This window comes from Pyrus communis, chromosome 2 (genome assembly GCF_963583255.1).
Source record: "Pyrus communis chromosome 2, drPyrComm1.1, whole genome shotgun sequence".
In the NCBI taxonomy this organism is placed as follows: Eukaryota; Viridiplantae; Streptophyta; class Magnoliopsida; order Rosales; family Rosaceae; genus Pyrus; species Pyrus communis.
The window spans coordinates 14743676-14768694 of record NC_084804.1 but is presented as its reverse complement, the minus strand read 5'-3'; the positions used below and the strand labels follow the sequence as shown (position 1 = coordinate 14768694).

At 35.3% G+C, this 25019-nt stretch overlaps 2 protein-coding genes, 1 long non-coding RNA gene and 1 pseudogene across 5 annotated transcripts; 2 read left to right on the top strand and 2 right to left on the bottom strand.

Moving 5' to 3' along the window:
• The first annotated feature begins 7175 nt into the window (after positions 1-7175).
• Positions 7176-11075, top strand: LOC137725173 (histone deacetylase 19-like). 2 transcript variants are annotated; one of them, XM_068463764.1, is made up of 7 exons: positions 7176-7827; positions 8031-8471; positions 8768-8998; positions 9608-9678; positions 9759-9816; positions 10611-10688; positions 10779-11075. In XM_068463764.1, exons 1-7 carry the CDS (start codon positions 7300-7302, stop codon positions 10866-10868), a joined length of 1497 nt encoding a protein of 498 aa, XP_068319865.1. In that variant the 5' UTR covers positions 7176-7299; the 3' UTR covers positions 10869-11075. The 2 variants fall into 2 exon arrangements, with proteins under 2 accessions (XP_068319865.1, XP_068319866.1); XM_068463765.1 differs by having other exon boundaries at positions 7177-7827; positions 10617-10688.
• A 437-nt stretch (positions 11076-11512) lies between these two features.
• On the bottom strand, positions 11513-13814 carry LOC137724835 (chloride channel protein CLC-e-like; annotated as a pseudogene).
• A 2553-nt stretch (positions 13815-16367) lies between these two features.
• On the top strand, positions 16368-18729 carry LOC137725710 (uncharacterized). Of its 2 annotated transcripts, XR_011067539.1 has the most exons (3): positions 16368-16679; positions 17467-17643; positions 17731-18729. It is a non-coding gene; the product is annotated as an uncharacterized lncRNA (long non-coding RNA). The 2 variants fall into 2 exon arrangements; XR_011067538.1 differs by having other exon boundaries at positions 17467-18729.
• On the bottom strand, positions 18654-24526 carry LOC137725705 (disease resistance protein RPV1-like). The gene is made up of 6 exons (XM_068464475.1): positions 24164-24526; positions 23677-23928; positions 22885-23386; positions 21659-22751; positions 21032-21310; positions 18654-20939 (listed from the first exon to the last, which is right to left on the bottom strand). Exons 2-6 carry the CDS (start codon positions 23777-23779, stop codon positions 18789-18791), a joined length of 4128 nt encoding a protein of 1375 aa, XP_068320576.1. The 5' UTR covers positions 23780-23928; positions 24164-24526; the 3' UTR covers positions 18654-18788.
• Positions 24527-25019: the final 493 nt, after the last annotated feature.

The following is a 25019-nucleotide window of genomic DNA, read 5'->3' as shown; positions in this document are numbered from 1 at the left end:
CATATCATGGAGCATGATTGACATATCTATACATACGTATATATGTTCATTTTCTGGGAAGTATACAGGTTTTACGGCGAGGGGTTAGAATGTATTTTGCTAAAGAGTTTTCAAAGAACTTTGTTTTTGCCCACTCACGCTTTTGTTTTTGCGCCCCTCCAGGTTCTAGTGGTCTAGCAAGTTCGGTGGTTTATCCCAGAGGGCGTCCCGGCATTTCTGACAGACATTCACCATTGTAGGGTCACCTTCGGGTGTAAATACGTCGTATCTTTCCTTTTGGACTGTAGTAGACTTGCTCTGAATTGTGTCTCACATACACTAGTACTTTGTATGCTTTTAGGTTTTTAATTATTCGTACTTTTATATTACTATCTTAATAGCTTCCGCACGCGCACATGGTTACGTCACCTTCGTGTGACGGCCAGCACGCCCTGATCTCGGTCGGGGTGTGTCATTAACTGTTTGATTTGGATGTTCTAAAAATTATTTAAGAGAACATGTTGCTTATCAGAGAGTTTTGGTACCCTTGTCCTATACCTCAGAGTTGGATTTATGATTCCTTCAACAATGTTGTCATTAAAATTGAAAGTGGGTACTGGTGGTGATGTTGGTCTGCTTATGCTATTTTGGAATCCATTGAATGGTGGAGGTCTATGGTGCATCATTATGCTATTGAAAGGTGCTCTTCTGCCTTGTGATCTTGTGCTATTTGAGGATGATGGTCCATCATATTTCATTCTTGTTCAAAGAATTAATCTTGATAAGATATCAGCTAATGTATTGTCGTTACCTTTTATATGTTCAAAAATTGGTTTAAAACTATTTCATGTAATTGAATCAACAAAATTAACCCATCTTCGGGCTGCCTGTTTATTAGCATGTATTTTGTTATAATGAGAAACTATATTTTGACAATATATTCTAATCATAAATACTTCATTATGTAAAAATAAAGAGAATACTTCAAGTGAGTTAATTATTCCTAAAATTCCTAAGTCTGTTGATAGTAATCTTGACTGTACATCACTAAATTTTCCTGATGAATATTTACAAACTTGTTCGTCAGACTTTGGTAAATCTTTATGCTTTTTCTGGTATAGTATATCTGCCCATCCTAATGATAAAGCATTTGTTTCAACTATTTTGTAACTATTATCTAATGGTAATATTAATGGCTTAAGTTGAATAATTTATTCCTTTATATTTTTAACTAATTTAATATCTTCATCATTAAAATATTTTTGTCTAGTTTTGCTAGTTTTACTGTGTAATACTGCTATTTTTTTTCCTAAATCAGGGATAAAATTTCTTGCATAATTTAACAATCCTAAAAATGCTTATAACTGTTTTTTGTCTTCTAACTTATCTAGAAATTCTAAGACCTTTTTAGTTATATGATCTTGTAATTGTATTGTACCTGACTTGATATACATTTCTAAAAATTCTATATCTTGCTTTTCTAATGCTATTTTATTTTTGCTAATCACAATTCCATTATTGATAAATTCTTGTAAAACTATCTCTAAGTGCTTCCTATGTTCATTTCTATTTTTACTATGTACTAAAATATCATCTACATAAACACTGCAAAATTTCTCATATTTCTTGAAAATTTGGTCCATATTTCTTTGAAAGATTGATGGAGCATTTTTAAGTCCAAATGACATAACCAGCCACTCAAAATATCCTTCTTGACAAGTAAAAGTTGTACACTCAATTGATTCTTCTGCTAATCGTATTTGCCAAAATCCTAATTTGCAATCAAATTTGCTAAAATATTTACTCTCTTGAATTTTATTTATGAGCCCATCCTTATTTGGTAACTTATAACTATCTTCGTATGTATTATCATTTAATCTCTTGTAATTATAAACTATTCTAGTCTTTCCTTTCTTTAATTCTAAATGTTTTCTCACAATAAATGTTGTCGATCTATATCTAGACTTGGAAGGTCTAATTACTTTTAAATTTAACAACTATTTTATTTGATGCTCAAACTCTTGTTTATCCAATAAACTACAAGACATATCAGCTGTCTTAATGGTTAAATCTAGATTAATTATATCTAATTTTGTTAATATTTTATTTTTATTCCAATGCAACTGAGGGTCTTCCTCTATAATTCTAGTTTGTTCTGCTAATTTTAATAATTCTTCTAAACTCTTTGGTCTATCTAACTGTAATATTTCTATACGGGCTTTTTCTTCTAAAATCGGATATTCATGTTCAAATATTTATTCATCAAACTCTTCTATATTATTATGCTCATCATCTTCTTTTGAGTTTTCTAAATAATAACCATCTTGACTACTAACTTCTTTTATACTTATGCTTTTATATGTTTCTACAGTATTACTTTGGTCAATTATTGTAATATCTCTTTTGAAAAATGTTATGCTAGGATTTATAAATAAAAAACCTTGTAAACTTGTCAAAAAATTCAAACCTAAAATGAATGGATATGATTCTACTAGTGAAATAAATGTTAATGGTAAATTAAATTGTTGTTTTTCTACTTTAATAGACTCATTATTAATGCAATGTGTTAAGTAAACTGGTCTCTCATCAAATTGTGTTATTCTCACTGGTTTTGCTAATTTTTGTCTATATTTTTTTGGTACTAATTATTCTCTTATGACACTCTTTTTACTAACTGTATCTATCATAACTGTTATTTGTGTCTTATGTTCTTTTGCTAATTCTATTTCACAATTTATGGTAATTAAGAAAGTATTTTTTGGGTTTTCTATACTATAAACAATGTTACCTAATATTTTAGTATTTTCTTGTGATTCTGCTGAATTAACTTCTAATAACCTATTACTATAACACTTTTCACATAATATTAAATATGTATTATAGTATTTATTTGCAACTAATTTACTACACTTATGATATTTTTCTGGCCAACCTAAATTAATGTATTTATATTCTTCTTCATGTTGTTCTTCTATGAACGCACACATATACTCTTCTAAATTGTTATTTGTGCTACTTGAATTTTCCGAGTCTAAATCTATCATATTTATATTTTCTATACTATAAATACTCTCATTATCACTCAAAGCATCTAAACTATATATTGACTGTATGTCTTCATCTTCTTCTAACTTAAACAACTCCATTAAATGTACTTTTTCTTTCAACTGTTTACCTAATTTTGGACATTTAGGTCTAATGTGTCCAGCTTCTCCACATGAATAACATTTACAACTACTCTTATCCTTTGGTGCTTTATATTTTCTAATCCAAGGTTTACCACTCTTTTTCCTAAATTGTTTTGGACTATATTTTCTATTCTTATATGTTTTTGAAGGTCTTATGCTGAAATTCTTATGTTGTTTGTATGGTTTGTATGATTTATATTTCTTTTTGTATGTTTTCTTATGCTTATTCTTCTTATGATAATCATACTGTTGCGGTAAATCTATATTTTTACAACTCATGTAAAATTGTTTCCTAATTTATCTCTTAGCTTTTATTTGACTACACTATTGTCTAAGTATATCATATACATGTTGAATTCTAGGTCCTATTGCAATATCATTTTTCTTTGGGTAATTTTGCCATTCATTCCAAATCTTTTCACCTATTGGTCCTTTTGTTTTTGTCATATAAGTGTCTAATAAATTAATATCACTAATTCTACCTGTTCTTTTTATATATTTAAAGAAATTTGTGGTATATTCAGCTATATACTTCCATGTGGTCTACTTGTGCTCCTTTATTATAGTGCTCATTTGTTTGTCTCAAAAATTATTGATCAGTTCTACTTGCATGTCTTGAATTTGGATTTTCTACTCCTGATGTACTACTTTCTTCTGCTGGATTACATTCTACTTTGAATTCTGCTCTCAATTTTAATAAATTATTATATTCTTTTGGTCCTAAAATATGTTATACTCCTATTTCTAAAATTAAAGTTTTCATCTCTTCATCGGAAATTCTATGTGGTCCTAAATCATGTCTTATATTTTTCTAAGTATTGTTCTTCATCTAAATGATTAATATCTTCTATGAGCTTATTTACAATATGATCAAAAATTTTCTCAACTAAATTAATATCTAAATTATTAAAAGTCATATGAATACTCTCATTTTCGATCTCGCTTTCAACCTTTTTTTATTTTTTTCTAGTTGCTTGTAATTACTAAACATAATTGTTGCTTGACCTGTATTGGTTTCATATATTTGTACTTTATCTAGTTGTCTATTTTTTGCTACTTGTAAATTAGATAATGCCCATTGAGTTTCTTCTAAAAAGTTATTATCTACATGTTTTGTTTCTATCATATTTACATGTTTACTACCAAATGTTTGAACTAAATTTTGAAATTCTAAATTAAACTTATGATTATATCTATCAGACACTTTACCAATATACATTAAGTTAATACACAAATTTTTATACTCTCCCTTCATATTATAATTTTTTGTTCTTATGCTTACTTTAATATATTTACTAAATTCGTTTATTGTTATAACATAATTAGGAATACAACCTATGACTGCTAAATTTGAACTTAAGTCTACTTCAACTGTTGCTATTGCTGCTTGTTGGTGATTATCCTAACTATCGTCATATATGTATACTAAAGTTTTTGTACCCACTTGTGCTCTGGTCAATCCTGCTATTCCAATTAATATTGTTTCTATATGAATTTGACTAAATTGTGATTTTCTCAAATGGGTAACTGCTTCCTTACTAATTAAATTAAGTGTAACTTCTTAATCAATACAACTAACTTCATGTTAACTGATGCTACTTACAATTCTACTTCTATTTTCAAATAAACCTAATTGGTACAAATTGTATTTATTTTTCTGTGTTCTCTCAAAACCTCTTCTAATAAATTCTTATGTTTCTTCTTCATTTGGATAAATATCTTCGGCTCTAACTACTTCTTTTTCTTTTTTCCTATAGAGTTCAATTTTCTGTTATCAAAAGGATTTAGCTTAGGTCTTCTATTATTATTTGCACTTAAAGTTAAATTTTCTAATTTATCTATCAAAGATGGTGGAAGTGATGGAGATGCGTTATGTAAAATTTGGTTTATTTCTGCTATTTGTTCTTCAACTTGATCTAATTTTTCAGCCAAAGTTAAAACTAATTGAATAATTAAATTATTTTGCCTAATGGGAATATTACTACTGGCTACTTGTATTGAAAAATCTGTTAAACCTATTGGTTACTTGTCTAACTTACTAATTTCTTTCAAAGCTTGTATATATTTTCTGTTAGTTCTAGAATCAGTCATTAAACTAATAATTTATCTATTTTATTATGCAACTTATTTATTTGTTCACTTAACTCTTTTTGCACTAATTGAATTTTTTGGACTTCTAATTTTAATTGCTCAACTACTTCTAATGATCTAAGTTCTACTTGCTTAGGTTTACTATCTATGAGGTCAACAAGCTCTTTTATCTCTCTTTTGCTAGGAAACTTTTGAATATTTTTATTATTATCTTCTAACTGAGATGTAATATAGTCTAAATTTTGTCTAATTGTTTTTATGGATTTTTTCTGAAAATACTCTAACAACTGATTTAACAAATGATTATGCTTATTATTTTCTAATTTATATTTTTTGCTTGACTAATAATAAGATCTACAATACTATTGGCTAGAGGATTTTCTTCACTATGCAAAATATGATTATGTTTTCTCAATGGAAAATAACAAACTAAACTATTTTGGTCTAAGGTTTTTTTTTTTTTTTGAGGTTTACTAATTTCTAAATTAAGGTAATCTATCATAAACTACAGTTTATCTTTTTCTAAAGTTACTGTTAACTGATTTCTTAGAAACTCTCTTTCTTCTCTCAAGGTTTCTAAAACTTGATCTGTTGCTCTTTTTGCTTCTAAAAATTTATGCTGCACTTTTGTGTTATTATATTTACGAATAAATGAAGGATGTTCAAGATAACCACGATAAAACTTTTGCTTCTTCAAAGTCTTGCTAATTCTTTTGGATATGTATGCTAATCTTCTCTTTATGCTATTTATAGTTGGATGTCTGGGATAATAAATACCTTGTGGTTGTGGTTGACAAGGTCTATAAGGATAATAATATATGTTGTTCATACAAAATAAACAAGTGTGATATCAGTTGTATCAATGACTTCCATCCTCAAGGTACTTTACTATTATAATTATACTATTAAAATGCTAAACCTGGCTTTGATACCATATTCGCAAAGCAGACCTGGTTAAATAGTCGGATGACCATTATAACAACTAGACATAAAACCTTGCACATGGAACTCAACATGTTTCAGCATGATAGCCACTCACAGTACAAGTATAAGGTCTTAAAGGCTGCACTCAAAGTTATGAAGGACTCAGAGGTACCCTGGTTAATGTCTAGTTATTTGTATGGCAAACATTCAACTATAACAGAGTGCTCGAACAAAGTATGACCGTCAGTTTAGTAGGTTAATAATATAACTACAATAGTGTTTTCCTGTTTTGGACTAGAAGTCTAATTAAACAAACACACTAAAAAAAGAAAAGAAAACTTACTTAAGGCTTGGAGATTGCTTGAATATGTACACTTGAACTTTTATTGATATATAGAATGTTTACAAAGAGAAGTGTTTACAAAGAAATGTTTACAAGGGATGCTAGGAAGATTTTTGGATGCTTGAGTGTATGAGGATTGAAGGATGTTGTGAGTATGGTGTGTCTCTGCAATGTTGTTTTCATGTGTTCTACATGGGAGGAAAAACTCCCTTATATACAAAAGCTAGTTCCTAAACAACAAAATAATTTTTCAATATTTACAACTTTTTGGACAACACACTGTTTCTGAAAGCTGACTAACTTGTCTTTGTTTTAATGAAGGTCATGTGAATCCATGTTGTCTTGGCTGCTCCAATGTTTGCCACCTTGATTTTAGCATTCCAATGTAATCTGAAGGTGTTAGTCTTCTTTTCTCTTCTTTTGGATGTATTCCTTGGTGAATTCATGTGAATTTTGCTGAATACTGAGCAATCTTGTACATATGTGGGAAGGATAGAATCGGCATTTTTGAAAATTTTTATCCTGATAATTAAAAAGAAAGTTTTTTGGAATTTTTGATTAGTTTTCCATTCAAATTAAATCCAAGACATTTCCTTTCTTGATTAAATAAATCAAATATAAATAAACCAAAAATAAGGCATTTTCCTTGCATTGATTTGATGCCCTACCCGCCGGTTTAAAACGGACCCCCCAATAACCCCAAGCCCAACAAACCAATCAGAAAATATATAAAAAGTTCCAATTTTCGTCTGAAAAATCTGGTTTCCGCCGACGATGGACACCGGCGGCAACTCTCTAGTGTCGGGTGCCGACGGAGTGAAGAGGAAGGTGAGCTATTTCTACGACCCAGAAGTGGGAAATTACTATTATGGGCAGGGACACCCGATGAAGCCCCACCGGATTCGGATGACCCACGCCCTCCTCGCGCACTATGGCCTCCTTCAGAACATGCAGGTCCTCAAACCCTACCCAGCCCGCGACCGCGACCTCTGCCGCTTCCACGCCGACGATTACGTGGCGTTCCTCCGGAACATCACCCCCGAAACGCAGCAGGACCAGCTGCGGCAGCTCAAGCGGTTCAATGTCGGCGAGGACTGCCCTGTCTTTGATGGGTTGTACTCGTTTTGCCAGACCTATGCTGGTGGGTCGGTCGGCGGCGCTGTGAAGCTCAACCATGGGATTTGTGATATTTCGATTAATTGGGCCGGTGGTTTGCACCATGCTAAGAAGTGTGAGGCTTCTGGGTTTTGCTATGTGAATGACATTGTTCTTGCAATTTTGGAACTTCTTAAGCAGCATGAGGTTAGTTAATTTGATTGCGTAGTGTTAAAGTTTTGAACTTTTTGATGTTTGGATTGTTCGGTTTGTTATGTTTTGTATGATCTCTGAATTGGGTTATCAAAAATGTTAATTGCATAGTTAAAGTCTGAACTTTTTGATGTTGGGTTTGTATTGTGCAATCTCTGAAATGGGTTACTGAAATTGTTAAAGTTTTGCCCGAACAGCGCGTTTTGTATGTGGACATTGATATCCACCATGGAGACGGTGTTGAGGAGGCATTTTACACGACGGACAGGGTCATGACGGTTTCATTTCACAAGTTTGGGGATTATTTTCCTGGCACGGGGGACATTCGTGATATTGGTTACGGGAAAGGGAAGTATTACTCCCTTAATGTTCCATTGGATGACGGGATTGATGATGAGAGCTACCATTACTTGTTCAAGCCCATCATTGGGAAGGTGATGGAAATTTTTAAGCCTGGGGCTGTGGTTCTCCAGTGTGGTGCTGATTCCTTATCTGGGGACAGGCTTGGCTGCTTCAATCTTTCCATCAAAGGCCATGCCGAGTGTGTTAGATATATGAGATCCTTCAATGTCCCGCTCTTGCTTCTAGGTGGCGGTGGCTATACCATTCGCAATGTTGCTCGTTGTTGGTGCTACGAGGTATACTTCTCATATTCTGTTCTACCTTTTAATGTTTCCAAAGTATTTCACTTATGATATAATTGTGCAAATATAGCATGATTTTTATTGCAAGTTATAATCTCTTTCCAGATAGCATGTTAATGTTTTGTGATTGCATAATACGACTATAGTGCCTGGCAGATGACTACTCTTTAATACACTGTTATAAATGGGAGATGCGTAGTTTCACAGCATCTGTATATGGTGCATCTAATTTTTGTTTAGTCTTGTGTCTTTGGAATTTGTTTGTTTTTGATATGTTGTTTGTAATACAGACAGGAGTAGCACTTGGAGCAGAAATTGAGGACAAAATGCCACAGCACGAGTATTATGAATATTTCGGTCCAGATTATACTCTTCATGTTGCCCCGAGTAATATGGAAAATAAGAATTCTCACATGTTACTAGAAGAAATACGGTCAAAGCTTCTTGAAAACCTCTCCAGTCTGCAGCATGCACCCAGTGTCCAGTTTCAGGAAAGACCTCCTGATACTGAGCTTCCGGAGGTATGTTTCTGCAACTAATCATTTTCTCAGCTAATTTATTTTTCCATCTTCTATATTCATCAAAACATAATAATCATCTGACTGAAATTATTTCTTCTGATTTGACATGATACAGCTAAAGTGCATGAACTTTTCTTCTGTCTAAAGTCTAAATTAGTAACTTGTAATAGACAACTTCTTGTTCTCAAGATTTCTAATAACATAAGCTAACTGGTGCCCGCATTTACTCCAAAGCCACATTGTTCCTGAGCAGAAGATCCAAATTTTTGTCTTTTTCTTCCATTTATTTGCTATCAAGCTTACATTTTGACGTTCCTATGTTTTCCACTTCCTTCCTGTAATATGATAGTTCTTGTTCCATAACTGGTAGAATACTTGATGGAAGTTTCATAGACTTTTTTAATGAGTATAGTGATGATCCAAAGGGAAAAGTTGTGTATCTAAATAGCAGCAAAGCTCCAGTCTGACTTTTATTAATCTATGTATAAAGAATGTTGCTTGCTAGTTCAAATCTATCTAAATTAAGTTGTTATTTGTACTCAATATTTAACTTTGTTATATGGGCTTGTATTCAATGTTTTAATATTATTCTTTGTGAAATTCTTTCAGGAGAATGAGGAACAGGATGACCCAGACGAGAGGTGGGATCCAGATTCTGATATGGAGGTTGATGATGAACGGTACTTCAATTTATTCTCCTAATTTGCTCTCATTATCTAGCACTTTCGTCTTTGCAATTTACTATTTATGGTTTATACAGTAAGCCTTTACCAAGCAGAGTAAAGAAAGAGATCATTGAACCTGAAGTTAAAGATCCGGTATGTCACAAATCATCTCTCGAGCTCAACTTTTTTTTGGGTGTGGAATCATTTAGACTATAATTCACTGTATTTGGCTGCAAATTCATTTGTCTAGTCTTAAACACTACATCAACAACAAAGCCTTTTCCTACTAAGTGGGGTCAGCTATATTCTTAAACACTACTGCATTAAATTTCATGTATAGTAAAACTGTGCTCATTGTCTGATAAAGGACAAGTGGTTATATTGTTTGTCCATGGCAAAAAAACAGAAACATATTGACGAAAGGCTAAAAGATGAAAGTTACAGGAAAAACAAAATCTCTTATGTACACAAGTTAAATAATCCCCCTGGAGTTTACTGTTTCATTCGTTTAGATGATGGCATGATGCAATGAACCAACTCAATATGCACCATTCTTGACGGCTCCAACCATAAACTTACTAACACCTGGATTTGACTAGAATCTATTCAAACCATCCAAATCATATATAAAGAGGAAGCTTGTCTCTTCATAGTGTTCTGTTGCTCCCCTGTTATCCTGTCTCTTGTTTATTGTTACGTGAAGCCTACATTGGTGATTAGTAATGTTCCCTTTCTTTCTTATGAGAATATAATGTTGCCAGCTATGGTATCTACTGCTGTTTATGATTATATGTTTATATCCTGCACGTAGCATTACTTTCTTACGATGTGCTCATTTCCTTTGCTGTGCCGCATTTTAAAACTTACATAAACATGGATGATAAACCTATTTGTTATGTTTATTTGCCTCAACATTATCTAATTCTGGTTGTTGTGGCACACTGGAGATCCAGAAAGGGACCTCGGAGAACGCTAGAAGCTCAGGCTATGATCCAGCAGTAGATGAGATAACAACAGGCGCAAAGGTGAAATTAACACATAAGTCCATTAGAATCAGGTTCCTCTTTCATAAGAAAACCATCCCACTAATAGTTTTCTGACATTGATATTTGCAGGCTTTGGATATGGGATCTGGATCAGTGGATGAACCACCAACTGTGAAAGTTGAACAAGACACTATGAATAAGCCTGCGGACCAGATATAAACGTTATCACAATCAAATTTATTTAGGGTAACTTGATCACAAGCAAAGTCATTCAAACTTAACCGTCCTTCGATTTGTGAAGTTGGTAATTTATCTGAGCAGTAGCATTTCATGTTTCTTAGCATTTCTTGTATTTGTAAGAATTCAACGCTTGTTTAAACTATCATGGATAAGTACCCAAATTTGGCCTCTTGTACATGTTTTTTTCTTCACTGTTTTGAACTATTAAAAGTTAAATAGGAAGGCATGGAACTGTCATTATACTGTTGTATATCGTCAGTTCAATCGGTAGTCCACTGCCCCTGATTTTGATGCTCCAAAATCCAATTTTCCTCTTTCATTTGGGAAGAAGATGGGATTAGAAATTTAGGATGTCGTATGATGTTCATAGAGGAAGCATTTATTACTAGACTCAAACCTGCGCTATCATGAATGATTGGGCGCAGGTGACTGATGTTTTTGAAAAGTTTGGATGTCAGAAACTAGGATTATAATCTGCTGAACTCATTTCTTTACTCAAACGAATTTTCATTTTTCATTAACAAACGATAACCTATACGGTATTGCAGTAAAACCAGTAACTATATTACAAGGCAAAATGGTAAAAGGAAAACCCCAATTTGACGGTTTCTCGTCTAATAACTTTGTATATGTTCCTGTGTCCATCAGTTGTATTTAGATTTGTAGTTGTTCAGGCAGAACCAACTCTGAGCCCTTTTCAGCAATCGAGCATCGACTGGAAGACTTGCTGAGTGTTCGGTATCAGTATCAGTATCAGACCCATCTATACAGAGTGAACTTTCAATTTCACACAGGTCACTTGCATTAGATGTCCTTTCAGCTGAAGCACCACTTGAAGATATCCCATTTGCAGTAGGGGAAAGCACTTCAGGTTGTTGAATGCTACTATTGTTTCCCTGTTTGAGTTTCTTAGTCTTCCCGATAACTTTTCTCCTCGTCTGTCCAGATGTAATCCACGAAGATAACCCCACAGCTCCAAGTAGCGGCAGCACAATACGATAATCTTGTGTCAATTCAAAAAGAAACAGACTCCTGCAAGACTAGCACCCATTCCAACCTGAAAATGGAATCTCTCCGATTGTCAACTCCATCCAGAAAGAGAAATAATATATTCACCGAGAAAAGTTCAGACTTTTCAAGTTTACCATGGAGAATGATATTATGTACACTCCATGTCAATTGTCAAAAGACCATTCGACACTTTAGAACTAATACAATTGCAGGAAACACATTCTACTTCTAAAAAGAAAGGTATTTGCCCCTGAAATCTTGAATAATAACATTCAAATGTGAGTTTTGTTCTCAGAAATTATCAAAAATAGGTAAAAAAACATTATATCAAGCATACTAGTTGAACATTGCCTGATATTTCAATTTTGAAGGTAAACTATCTTCCAGATATGAAAATGACATTATATCAAGCATACTAGTTGAACATTACCAGACCGTATACTTGCGGTGATGGTACTTCCAATATGGAAAAGATGGAAGTATAGGATTGGACTGAGAACTCCAGAACTGATGAATTTTCCGTATGCCATTCCTGTTGCTGCACCAGTAAAAAGTGATGGACCATAGTAGCCTCCAACTAATCCAGCGACTCGACACAATGAGGTTGCACCTATCTTGACCACTACCAACTGAAGAAACTGATCAGCTTAGAGGCCTTTCTCAAGTGGTCGAGATTCCAGCAAAATGTCAACATCTCGAAACCCCGATAAAGAATTTCAGGATATGCCAATGCCATCAGCCAAATAGCCAAGCCACCCACGATAGGGAAAAAAAAAATTTGGTAGGCCAACGGTCTTGTGAAGATTGTCAACAAATACCAACATGTGTGATGTGCACTTTGATAAGGTTAATGAAACCAAGCCACATAGGACACCCAGCAATAGATACAGCGGAAGCTCAGAAAATGATACGAATACGTCTCATTATTAAAACCACACCTTTAAACAATAACTTGAACATCAACCTCTAGATATACTAAAGGTATGCCTGGAAAATTCATCCCAGTAGAGTGAATAAACTAGCGTTGTAACACAATCATATATGAAATTACCCATTTGGAACATGCAATGTAAATCAACTACCCAAATAATGGGAAAATTCAGAAACCATATTCAGTAAAGGCAAATCACATTACCAGGAGCAAGTAAATACTCCAAGATTACGTACTGATGCCATAGTCAATTGCAGAAATGATTTAAATAAAAGAGCCATTTTTTGTTCACTCGGCACATAAGTTTTTATATATATCATTTTGAAGAATCAACAGATAATTCATAGTATACCAGCAGGTGAGCAGAAGTCATAGTATGGGACCTTAACGGCTGGTTCAGAACAAAGACCAGCTTCTGAAACTACAGAAGCTATCACAGCACTAAGTATGACCATAGAAGTGGTATTCACAAGTGAAATGGATGAGGAATTAGGAGGTGATGGACTCTATGGGAAAGAAACAACCGGAAACAGCAGCATTAAACCCTGTCAAAACAGAACAACAATTACAATGAGGGCATACATGTATTGATAACGGCAGCATAGATATACACAAAACTGAATACCAACCGGAAGCAATTCCAGCAGCCACATAAGCGAGCTTTCTTTGTGAACTTTTATCAAACACAGCACCAATACCCTTGGCTATAGAAGTTCCAATCTCAACGCTAGGACCTCAGGACCTAACGAGTTCCCAGTCCCAAGTGTGACACAAGCAGCAATTGCCTTGACAAAAGGACACGATGCTGCCTTGAAACCATCAAAAACTGAAATAGGCACTCCCAATTTCACTAATAAATTCTCTCCTTTTTCTCCTCCTTGCTCATTGCCATTGTTATATTGTGAACCATCCTCAAAAGCATCTCGAAACAAGTTTATTATGGCAACAATCAAACTGTTAAAGGGTAACAGAGGATCACCATATCACAGTGCACTCAAGGCACCAGATTAGTGCTTACCATATTGGTTAAGTAATTAGTAGATAAGACTGTTATGTAAGATTGGTGACTAGGCAATAGACATTTATATCCTTTTGAATAGTGCATTGTGAAAGTTAACAAGAATCATTCTTCACATATTCAATCTCTCTCTCTCTAAATCTCTTGATTACTGCAAGATATTAGACTTCTACACAACCCTCCAAAAGCTGGAACCAGAATCACCTGCTTCTACGTATCTCCCATGTACTCCTTTCTCAGCCATGAAGCTCCCCGTTGCCGCATCCCATCCAGAACACGTCACGTATCTCATGAACCTTCCCATTCATGTCAAAATCTCAGAAAAAGCTCAAAACTTTATGTATAAGCAAGCAAGAAAAAAGCAAAGAAAAAATGGGTAATGAGTGACGGAACCTGAGGTTCCGACCCAAATTGGAAATGGGGGAGTAGCCCCGACTCCTTATAAGTTAATGCAAGGTTCCTTAACTTTCCGATGTGGTACAGTTTTTCATAACCTCACGCGCCCCTCACATGTTGCAGGACTCAAGCCAAACAGATGGACAACACACATCCTAATGCATCTCATGAACATTTACAATTTGTGTAAAATTTCAGATAAAAGCTCAAAACTTTGCAAACAAGCAAGCATTAAAAGGAAAAATGGACAATTGAGTTATGGATAAAAATCAAACATACAGAGTAGTTGAAGAGGACGACGCCGATTCCGGTGAGCAGACCCACCAAGCTCGACACTATCGTCCAGTTCCCTCGGCCACGGCCTTGTGCTCTGTTTTCATCTTCCCCTTCTTTTGTTCTTCTGCTTTGTCATCGTCATCGTTTTGTTGTTTTTGTTGCTGGGTTTGTTGGTTTTAAGGGAGGGAGAAAGGAGGTCTGAGAGTCAGATCTCTGCCATCTTCATCTTCCCCTTCTTCTTGTACCCAGCACTGGCATTTTTGGTGTTGATTGTTCTAGTTTGGGTGTTTGATGTGGGAGAGAATAGGAGGAGGGTTTTTGCCGGCGGTGATGAAGACGGAGGAGGTGGAGAGGCCAGGGGACATAAATGGCGGTGGAAGTGGGCGTTGGGGAAGCGCCGTATGCAGTCCAGGCCTCCCATTAGCTGCTACACCAGCTAATGGATAAATGTCTGACAAAATAATTAAGTAATATTCATATTAATATAAAATAATAATACCCTAATTTCCTTTTCTTTTCATATTAACCAAATCAAGAGTTATCTTTTAATAGTATATTATTAAATATATCTCAAAAAAAAAAAAAATAGTAACTTATAGTCCATGATTGAAAACGGCACTTGGTGTATCAGATCATATTTTCGGTATACTAAAAAAATACTAAACTTTATTATTTATCTTTTAACACCAAATATCCTATTAGAATCCAAGTTATGTCTGTATTCATAACCTACCGTTTACGCACACGTGAGCAACTGTTCTTAATATTTGCAAATAAGAAGGTGTAATTATTTTTACTAAAAAATAGTTAGGGGCACATAAATTGACATGTACTTCATAAAATTTGAGAAATTCGTCTCAGTGATTGAGACATTTTTGCTACAACTGAGAACAAAAGAAGCTCCCACAACGAAGTTGACCATTTCAATCTAGAGTGGCCGACGACATACGCCAAACTAACATATACACTTACAAAAAATGAAAACTAGACAAGGTTGTAGCTCCAATTAAGAATGCATTACATTATGTGTCAATGTTTACTAATTACATCAATTATTAGGCCCGTTCTTTGATTTTGATATGAAACATAGTACTACTTCAAAGATCCCCAATGTTTTATTTAATAGACCTTTCCATGCACATCATGTAATGCAAGAAGTTTCAGGGACTAATTAAATGGCAAAAATGAGGTGATCACAAAAGGGATCAATCAAAATGCCTTAATTGTACCAACTAATGAAGTTATTTGAAGGGTTTATAATCATATTTAGAATGCTAATCATTGAGCGTGCCCTTAAAGAAAAAGAAGACGGGAAACCGACGAAACGTGAACACAAAACCGTCGTGGACATGAGCTGCTTGTCGGCCATGATAAGAGTAGTTAATATGTATGGGTGTGTATAGATTATCAATTAGGTTTCTTCTTTAGACGGATTTACAGAACGATGTCCAAATATACATCTGCAATTTACAGTCTCACAATGTAACATGGCAAATATCCGACAAACAAATGACTCTGATTTCTAAATTGTAGCTTCCTTCTCAATCTCGCATGAATTTGCACCTTTCTATATGTGCACCTTCTCAATCTCACATTAAATTGTAGCTTCCTTCTCAATCTCGCATTAAGTTGACAAATCGAAAACATAAACTTGCAAACCAACTCGATTTCTAAATGGTATATGTTATGGTAGTACCTAATGGGCCGGGCTCATTAGGACCAGTGGTAATTTTGAAATATAACACAAATACAGCACCATTTTTGTCACAAAAAAATCATAACGAAAAATCATCGTTTTTCTACCCCAAACTACCGGCATCGCTCAGTGTCTCCGTCGTCTTTTGATTTTCCTCCGAATCGGAGAAGAAGGGCAACCAAATCATGGTCCTCCGAATTCGTGGTTTTCTGATTCTTCCGGGCGCTTCTTACGCGTACTGCAGCTTGAGCTCGCGGCGCTCTCGATTGATTCCGTGGCCTGATCTCCCGCGAATCGTAATCCGACGGTGGCGATGGCATCGCCACAGAACCAATCGGCGAATATGGATCTCTTTGATGCGTATTTCTGACGGGCCGATTTGGACCGCGATGGCCGGATTAGTGGCAATGAAGCCGTTGCTTTCTTCCAGGGCTCTGGTCACCCAAACAGGTCCTTGCTCAGGTACTCTCTCTCTCTCTCTCATGTATATGCATGTGTGTATATGTATAATTGGATGTGTGTGTATTATTATATTTGTGTTCCGAATCAGATTGATTTTGAATTTGTAGTCTAATTGTAGTTGAAGTGGTAAATGTGAGCTCGGGATGTCTTAATTCTCTTATCTAAGCTGAGATTTTTATTTCGTGTTAGTATAAATGCGGAATTGATGTTCAAATGGTAGAAAATAAGTAGATGAAGAATTTATACTACAGTTAGTGAGGTTGAGAGAGTTATGTTATCAGGTCATTAATATACCTTCTGGTGTATCCGTTCGACCTGAGGGGGTAAGCAGACTTTAGAAATTGTGCAGTAGTGAAAACCTGCAGTATAAGATGACTATGGAGTATTTAGGATTGTCGCATACGGGGGAAATGTTCTTGGGTCAGGATCATATCGACAAATAGGTTCTTAAAGCTGTATATTTGTTTTGCTGAAGGAATTTCTGTATAAAATGATAACCAGGGGCACATTATGTTAAATATTGATTATATGAATGCACTTTCTCATTAGCTTGAATTGCTGAACATAACAGGCTCAATCAATCATATTTTTCTGCGAGATGCTTTGCTGCTGGATGTTCATTCGTTGCATGATGTGTTCGTATTTTGATGTAAAAACTTACATATGCCATAGATATTTTGTAGATATAAAATTTAATTTGTCATTGGGAGTAATCTTTTGCTGGCCAATTGACGTACGAACATCCAGAAATGTATACTTTTAAATTGAGTCATGTCTAAATGTGCAGTCTAGATTGATAGAATGACTACCCATCATGCCGCATTATCTTTGATGGAGTGGTTTAGGGAGGGACGCCCTCTTCCAGCAGTGCTACCAAGCAATGTTATGTTTGATAAATCCAATATTTTTGAACCTGCAAATAATTACTCCAATGCTGGCATTGTAGCCTGGAGACCTGCTTCTGGTATTCATCCATAAAACAAATCACTTTTATATTTTGAAACATGTCTTTCTTTGATGGAGAATAGTTTCTTATTTTTCACTTTAAAAGGCTTTCAACAACAGCAACTGATGCCCGGTCTTGGTGCTCGGCACATGGCACCCCCAGCTGGAGGAAGGCCACCGAAGACAGTTGCTCCTTCTCATGCTGAGGAAAAGCCGCAGGCCAATTAGCGGAAACCCAGAGTACCCGAATTGGAGAAACATCTTGTAGATCAACTGAGTACAGAGGAGGTTAACTCACTGAACTCAAAGTTCAAAGAAGCAACCGAAGCTGATAAAAAGGTACTTAGAACTTTAATGTTTCCCCAATTTTCTCATCTTGAGCAGCAAAGTTATGTGTGCATGTTACTTCCTGTTAAGTGTCAAATCATAACAAATATCCCAGAGACTTGGGGAAAGAAATCTTGGATGCTAGAGAGAAAATTGAATATTTCAGGGTCAAAATGCAGTTCAGTTATCGAACTTGTAATGTATCTTTTGTATTTCATTTCTTTGTGTATGCATCTCGCTTTTTCTTCATTCTTTTCTTCCTTTAGCTTGTAGCACGACGTATAATTTTTCTCCTTAATTTTGGAAAGTTCCTAGTCCTATTGAAGCAAAGAGCCCTATAGTTTTATCGTTGTTACAAATTTGATGATTGTATAATTAAACTAGGGCTGTGCCTTTCTTTTTTCAGCCTTAATACTCTGTAATTTTTTACCCTCTCTAATAAAATTTGTTTCGCTGATCTTTGTTTGGTGCAAACAAGAACACTGAGTTTTGCCGGTGTTAGTCCAATCGGGCCGTTCATATTTTTGGCTCATTGCAGTTCAGCCATTGAACAATCGCATATTTTTGTCGTGTTGAATGTTCAAACTATCGCGCTTGGTTGTGAGATTTTTACTTTGCCCTGGCATGGTGTGTTAATTAATGTCTATGGTTATGATATAAAGGTAAATCAAGTTTTAAAGATAACAAATAGGCTATTATACACTTCCATAACTAGCGCCTTATTATGTATAAAGCATTAACAATACCAAAATAATAAAGCCCTTGCCTAGTTGTTGTCTTATTTCTTGGTCAGACAAGTGAGCTATCAAAGTACAAATTTGCCTTAAAAAGTTTTTCCTAATCACTGTCATTTGCTTCAGACTCATCACTTGATCCACCACCTTTGGAATCATCATCTTGTCTTGTTTCTTCTTCTACGTTTGGTCCCCTCGACTTGAACACATGACCAAATTTGAATTTCTCAGCATCTTCCGCATACAATGGGCATATACCACAGCTTTCCACCTTCATTTCGGAAGCAGAATTTCCAAGTTCCTGGTAGAAGACAACAGAGGCCTCTTTGGCAAGTTTGTAAACATCAGGGGAGCAGTTTTTTCCTACCTCTTCACTTCTAAAGGCCTCATTCCACACATGCACGTGATGTTGGCCGTTACGGTAGCTATTGCCTGGGATAATGTACTTAGAACTGAACAGTTCATGGCTTTCACCCATGAATTTGACAATGAAATTAGCTCTTAACCTCCAGGTTAGAAACGGCACATTTAAAACCCGAGAAACAACAGAGAGAGCGAAACCAAATAAACCTGTTCGAAACCAATCTGGACAAAGCTCGATGTCTACTGAAGATCCCTCATTTTGATAGCTGAACCAATTTGGAATTTCTTTTCCTGGACAAATAATGTTAATCTGAGGCCAGGGATTATGAGGCAAGCAATAGTCCTTTAATGGCGCAACAGTTGCCATTCGCATAATTGCAATCTGTGCTTCATCCATTATGTTGCTCCTTGAATTATTATCCAATTTTGGGCAATTAGTAAAAATTCTGCAACAAGAATTAGGTTTATCCCAACCTTGTGTGAGTGCTGTCCTTGAACTTGACATTATCTTCAGCGACGTGCAGCCTTCAGCGAGAACATCACATAGCACTGGGAGCTCTGGTATAGATTGAAGCTGATCGCACCCGCGTAAGTCAAGCATAGACAACCGAGAAGCTTGTTTGATGCTTGCTGGTATTTCCAATATACCGCTGTCGCTGAGTTCTAGTTTTTCTGAAGAGCGAAAACAGAGAGTGGAAGGCAATTTTTCAAGTCTCCGACAGCCAATAAATATGAGACGTTTAAGATTGGTTAAACTGGAGATACTTGTTGGGACATCCTTAAGTTGCCCGCACCAACCAAGGTCTAAATCTTGAAGCCTATTTAGATTTCCAATTGAAGAAGGAAGCATTTCGACAGCTGTAAACACCAAACAAAGAGACACCAATTGTTCCATTGGCTTCAAGATTTCAGGGAATTTGGAAAATCTAGAGCACCCGGTGAGATCAAGACTCTCAAGATATTTCAAGTTACAGATTGATGAGGGTAGCTCTGTAACTGCTGTGTAAAATAATCTTAAGGACTTCAAATGTTCCATTGGCTTCAAGATTTCAGGGAATTTGGAAAATCTAGAGCACCTGGCGAGATCAAGACTCTCAAGATATTTCAACTTACAGATTGATGAGGGTAGCTCTGTAACTTTTGTATCAATTAAACTTAAGGACTTCAAATGTTCCATTGGCTCCCAATTCTCTGGGAGATTTTCAACGTTAGAGCACCCATCGAGATCGAGTTTCTCGAGATTTTTCAACTTACACCTGCTGCTTGGAAGTTTCTTAAGGTCTTCGCAATGCTTTAAATTCAAGTAAGAAATATTTTCGTTAGACCAAACTGATTCAGGCAACTCCTTTATACCAGTGCATTCTAAATTTAAGTATTGAATACTTCCCGGCATCTTTGGAAGATACTTGAGACTCGTGCAGTACTCCAGATTAAGATGAATAAGCTTGTCAAGATGTTGAAAATACGAAGGAATTTCAACCAAACTTGTACAGCCCCTGAGATTTATCTTCACAATTTCTAGACTCCCAGAGAGACTTTTCAACTTACACCTGCTGCTTGGAAGTTTCTTAAGGTCTTTGCAACGACTTATATTCAAGTACGAAATATTTTCGTTAGACCAAACTGATTCAGGCACCTCCTTTATACCAGTGCATTTTAAATTTAAGTATTGAATACTTCCTGGCATCTTTGGAAGATACTTGAGACTCATGCAGTACCCCAGATTAAGATGAATAAGCTTGTCAAGATGTTGAAAATACAAAGGAATTTCAACCAAACTGTCACAGCGACGGAGATCTATCTTCACAATTTCTAGACTCCTAGAGAGATTTGGAACTTTAGATAGATCCTTAGAGAATGACAGATCGATAACTTGTAAGTTGACAAGTATCTGCAACAAATGAAATAGAAATATAAAGAATTAATATAATTTCTACACTTGATTTTATACAATAATTAAAATAGGCATATAATATAATATACCTGCTCTTCTTTCCAAAGCTCCTTAACTCTGCTATCTAGCATATGAAGCTCAACTAGATTTTCCGCTGAAAAAGTTGACGGCAAAGATTCCAATGGATAATCCCACCACTCAAGATAACGAAGAGAATCGGGAAGGTCTAGAGAATAGGGAGGGCCTGGAAAACAGCATTGTACAATTAGCATTTCTAGGTTAGACATCTTTTTGAAGTCTACATGTTTCAATGATCGCTTTTCAATGTAACGCCAATCAACCCTTATGACTTCAACATTTGGAGTTTCCTGAGAATAAGAAGAAAGTTTAAATGTGAATATATATGTTTTCAACATGTTAAAATGTAACGCACATTTGGAACAAAGAGTATTTGCAATGGTAATCATGTACAAGTGTCTTAGTCTAGTCAAATATCCAACATAATTGTATCCTCCTCTACTTGTCTAAATAAACAAACATTTGTTCATATTCCAAACACTTCCTAACACAATAAATATTCAATCAAATTCATCTTTTAACCATCTCACTTCTTTATTATAAATTAGTTTTACTTTGTTGTGTTATGATCTCAAGTTTGTAATTTTTATTTTCTAAAAAAAAAAAAAAAAAAAAAAATGAATACATTTGGCTCTTACCATGTTACTGCTCAATACACGATAGACATCCCCATCATTGAACAACCTAGTCCGTTTACCGGGATCTTTATTACCTTGTTCTTGAACAATTTTCCAACCCATTTCTTGTAGCAAATCGTGCATCTCTATGGTTTCCCTTCCCATTGATATGAGAGACATCTCAATGAGAATTCTAATTCCAGATGTCGCAAAGAATCCACGAACATCTAACATTCGTTTTACCTCAACGACAAACTGCCCTTTATGAAAACATGCTATCTCCAGAAATATCTCCTTCTCATTTTCTCTCAATCTATCATAACTTATTCTCAACACTTTCTGAATATCTTCATTGGGAAATCGTTTCAATTTGTTGAATTCATCTTCCCATTCTTCTTTGCTCTTGCAATTGAAGAACAAGGACCCCAGAACTGTAAGAGCTAAAGGAACGCCTTTGGCATAAGCCACCGCCTTTTCTGCCAACTCCTTATAATCTGTTATACGCGTACTGTTATTCTTGAAAGCACGCGAACAGAAGAGATGAAGAGCGTCATCCGGTTTTAGTATCTCAACCTCGTAGATATCATCCTCTTCAACAGTTTGCCCAAGTGTGCCCCTATCTCTAGTTGTGATAATGATTCTACTTCCAGTGCCATACCGAAGACGATCTCCAGCTAAACGTTCTATTTGCATTGAACTACTCACATCATCAAGAACAATGAGGACTTTTGTGCGGCTGAGCCTTTTTCGAACACTAGTTGATCCCATGGATAGACCTTCTCCCTTTAATATCTCCTTAAGAAGTGTTGTTTCCAAGTGATCTGGTCCATCTGCTTTTTCTGAGTTCTCCCTAACATTCTTAACAAAACAAGAAGCTTCGAATTTAGAAGAGAGTTTGTGAAATATAGTTTCAGCAAGGGTGGTCTTGCCAATACCACCCATGCCCCAAATACCGACAGTGATGCAAGCATCCGATGAATGAATGCGTAATAGCGATTCGACCTGCTCAATGCGGCTTTCAATTCCAACAAGGCCCTTTAAATCGCAGGATGATGCGCGACACAATTTGGTCCAAATATCTTCAACAACTTTCTTAACTAAATCAGCATCCGTCCTGGCATATATACGTAGGAAAGTAATAGTTAGTCTTAAATGTTCATACCTTACAAAATCTTAGCACAATAAAATCATCACAAGTTTAAAGAAAATTTATAATTTTATACTAGTTAAAAGAATTAGTTAGTTACCCATAATTTTTTGAATCAAACCCAGATATATCTGCTGCCTTCGTCAAAGCATCCCTCCACTTGTGCACCTTGTCGATACTGTTCTGGAAACGTTGCTCAAGTTGAGCAAATGCAACCTCATAACTCCCCCGTTGTTTTCGTATATCCGATGGAAGGGTGTCGTAAAAAATGGGTATAACCAACTGGCCATGTTTTTCCTTGCATGCTAGGATATGCACAAGCTCATCCAAACACCACGTGGAAGAAGCGTAGTCTTTCGAGAAAATGATCACTGAAAGCTCTGATTCCTTGATTGCTTGGAGAAGGGCAGGTGCGATTTCATCTCCTCTCTTAAGTTTGTCATCAATATAAGTTGTGATTTTTTTCTCAAGTAAGGCAGCGTGGAGGTGGCTGGTGAAAGTACGGCGGGTGTCCTCACCTCTGAAACTAATAAACACATCGTACTTTTTGGTATCATCAGCATCAGCAGTGGATGAAGAAGAAGAAGCGATATCCACAACATCTAGTTTTCAGATCCAGCAAAAAGATGTAGTTGCAGAGAGATTATTGTTAATTAAAGAGAAATAATATTATTACGTTGCACCGAATTAAGGAGAATTTACTTAGAATTGGCTTTTGACTATATGCACAAAGTTTCAATGAGTGAGAGATGAACGAAATAGGCACATATTTTCTTTAAAAAAACTATAATTTAAAGAAAGATACTCATATATTCTTTAATATGAAAGACGTCATCTCAGCATGAAAAACTACCAGTAATTGAAAACCATAAAATGATATATAAGTGTAAACCTTGTCTCCTTGCTTTGCTCCCCTCACAATCAGTATCATCATCGTCACCTGATCGATTCCTGCAAGTGAAGTTTTGGTTATGTTTCGTATAGTCAATAAACATAAATCAGATTATTATGCATACCAAAAAACACCACACAAAAAGGATGCAAAAAATCAACTTGAGACCTTTGTCTTCGGTTCTCTTCCTTGTTTTCTATTTCCATTGGCGCTTTCTCTTTCAATCCTTTGTAATGAAGCTTTTCAGAACCTCTGTTAAGAGAACCGTTTAATCCAAACGTCAAAAGGAAGACAATTGATCAAGATGCAAACAAAACAAAGTGAGATCCGGTGACAGGTCACTAGCAAAGAAATTAACAGCAGACATAACAAAAATTAATTAGCAATTTAAATGCCAGCACAACATAACACCAAAACTTATTAATTAAAAATAAATGACAAAAAATACAGTAAGAGCCTCAAACAGTATCAATAAACACCGACCAACCTCTGACGAGTTACCAATTTGACAAGGGCTTGTTTATTTTCTCCACCTTCAAAATAATATCCAAAACAATTACTTTTTTGTATCAGCAGCGGATGAAGAAGAAGAAGAAGAAACCATATCCATAACCTCTAGTTTTCAGATCCAGAAGTAGTTGTGCAGAGAGATTAATTGTGAATAGAGTAGAAAGAGGGACTGGTTCAAAATTTAGGAGGATCCAATAAAGCAAAGCAAGAGAGAGAGAGTAGTTAAGAATTGAGGAGGATCTAATGAAACGAGAGAGAAGGGAAGACTAGTTCCGAATTTTACTTGAATTGCATTTGAGTAAATGCACGAAGTTCCAAATGCTCTTCCGGAAAAGCGATTAGTAAGAGATGAACAGTTGCAAAAGCATAAAAAAGGGCACATGGGATGGGGCCTCTCTTTACGCGGTTTGTGTACGCATGGTTTTGAATTTTCCCAGTTAATTAGTCACCAATTTCTTCGAAGAAAAATTTCCAAGCACCTTTGATTGCGACATTTTGTTAATTTTTTATTTTACAAAAAAGTGAATTTTAGGGTAAAGCTCCCTATAGCCTTCTCATCCCTCAAATTATCTCCAATGGTTGGGCTAAAAGTCAAATTTTTTAACCCGAAAAATTTAACTTTTAGTACAGAAATAGTTTTTCTGCTCCAACCGTTCTAGCCTAAAATTTTAGCCCGGAATTATTAAAGAATGAATTTAGGCTTTTTTTTTTTGTTAAATTGATTTTTTTTAAATAAATATGTAGATCATCGTAAATTAATTTTATAAACATTTTAATCTAAAAAAATTTAAATTCCGATAAATATTGGGTAGAGTCCACTCCGATTTATAGGC

Bases quoted from the DNA above. Each gene is read 5' to 3' on its own strand.
- LOC137725173 (XM_068463764.1), top strand. From the start codon at position 7,300: ATGGACACCGGCGGCAACTCTCTAGTGTCGGGTGCCGACGGAGTGAAG. The intron at 8,472-8,767 runs GTATACTTCTCA...TTTGTAATACAG, and splicing joins CTCGTTGTTGGTGCTACGAG to ACAGGAGTAGCACTTGGAGC. The intron at 8,999-9,607 runs GTATGTTTCTGC...AAATTCTTTCAG, and splicing joins CTGATACTGAGCTTCCGGAG to GAGAATGAGGAACAGGATGA.
- LOC137725705 (XM_068464475.1), bottom strand. From the start codon at position 23,779: ATGTTTATTGACTATACGAAACATAACCAAAACTTCACTTGCAGGAAT. The intron at 22,752-22,884 runs GTAACTAACTAA...TATATATGCCAG, and splicing joins TTTGATTCAAAAAATTATGG to GACGGATGCTGATTTAGTTA. The intron at 21,311-21,658 runs GTAAGAGCCAAA...TCTTATTCTCAG, and splicing joins GTGTATTGAGCAGTAACATG to GAAACTCCAAATGTTGAAGT.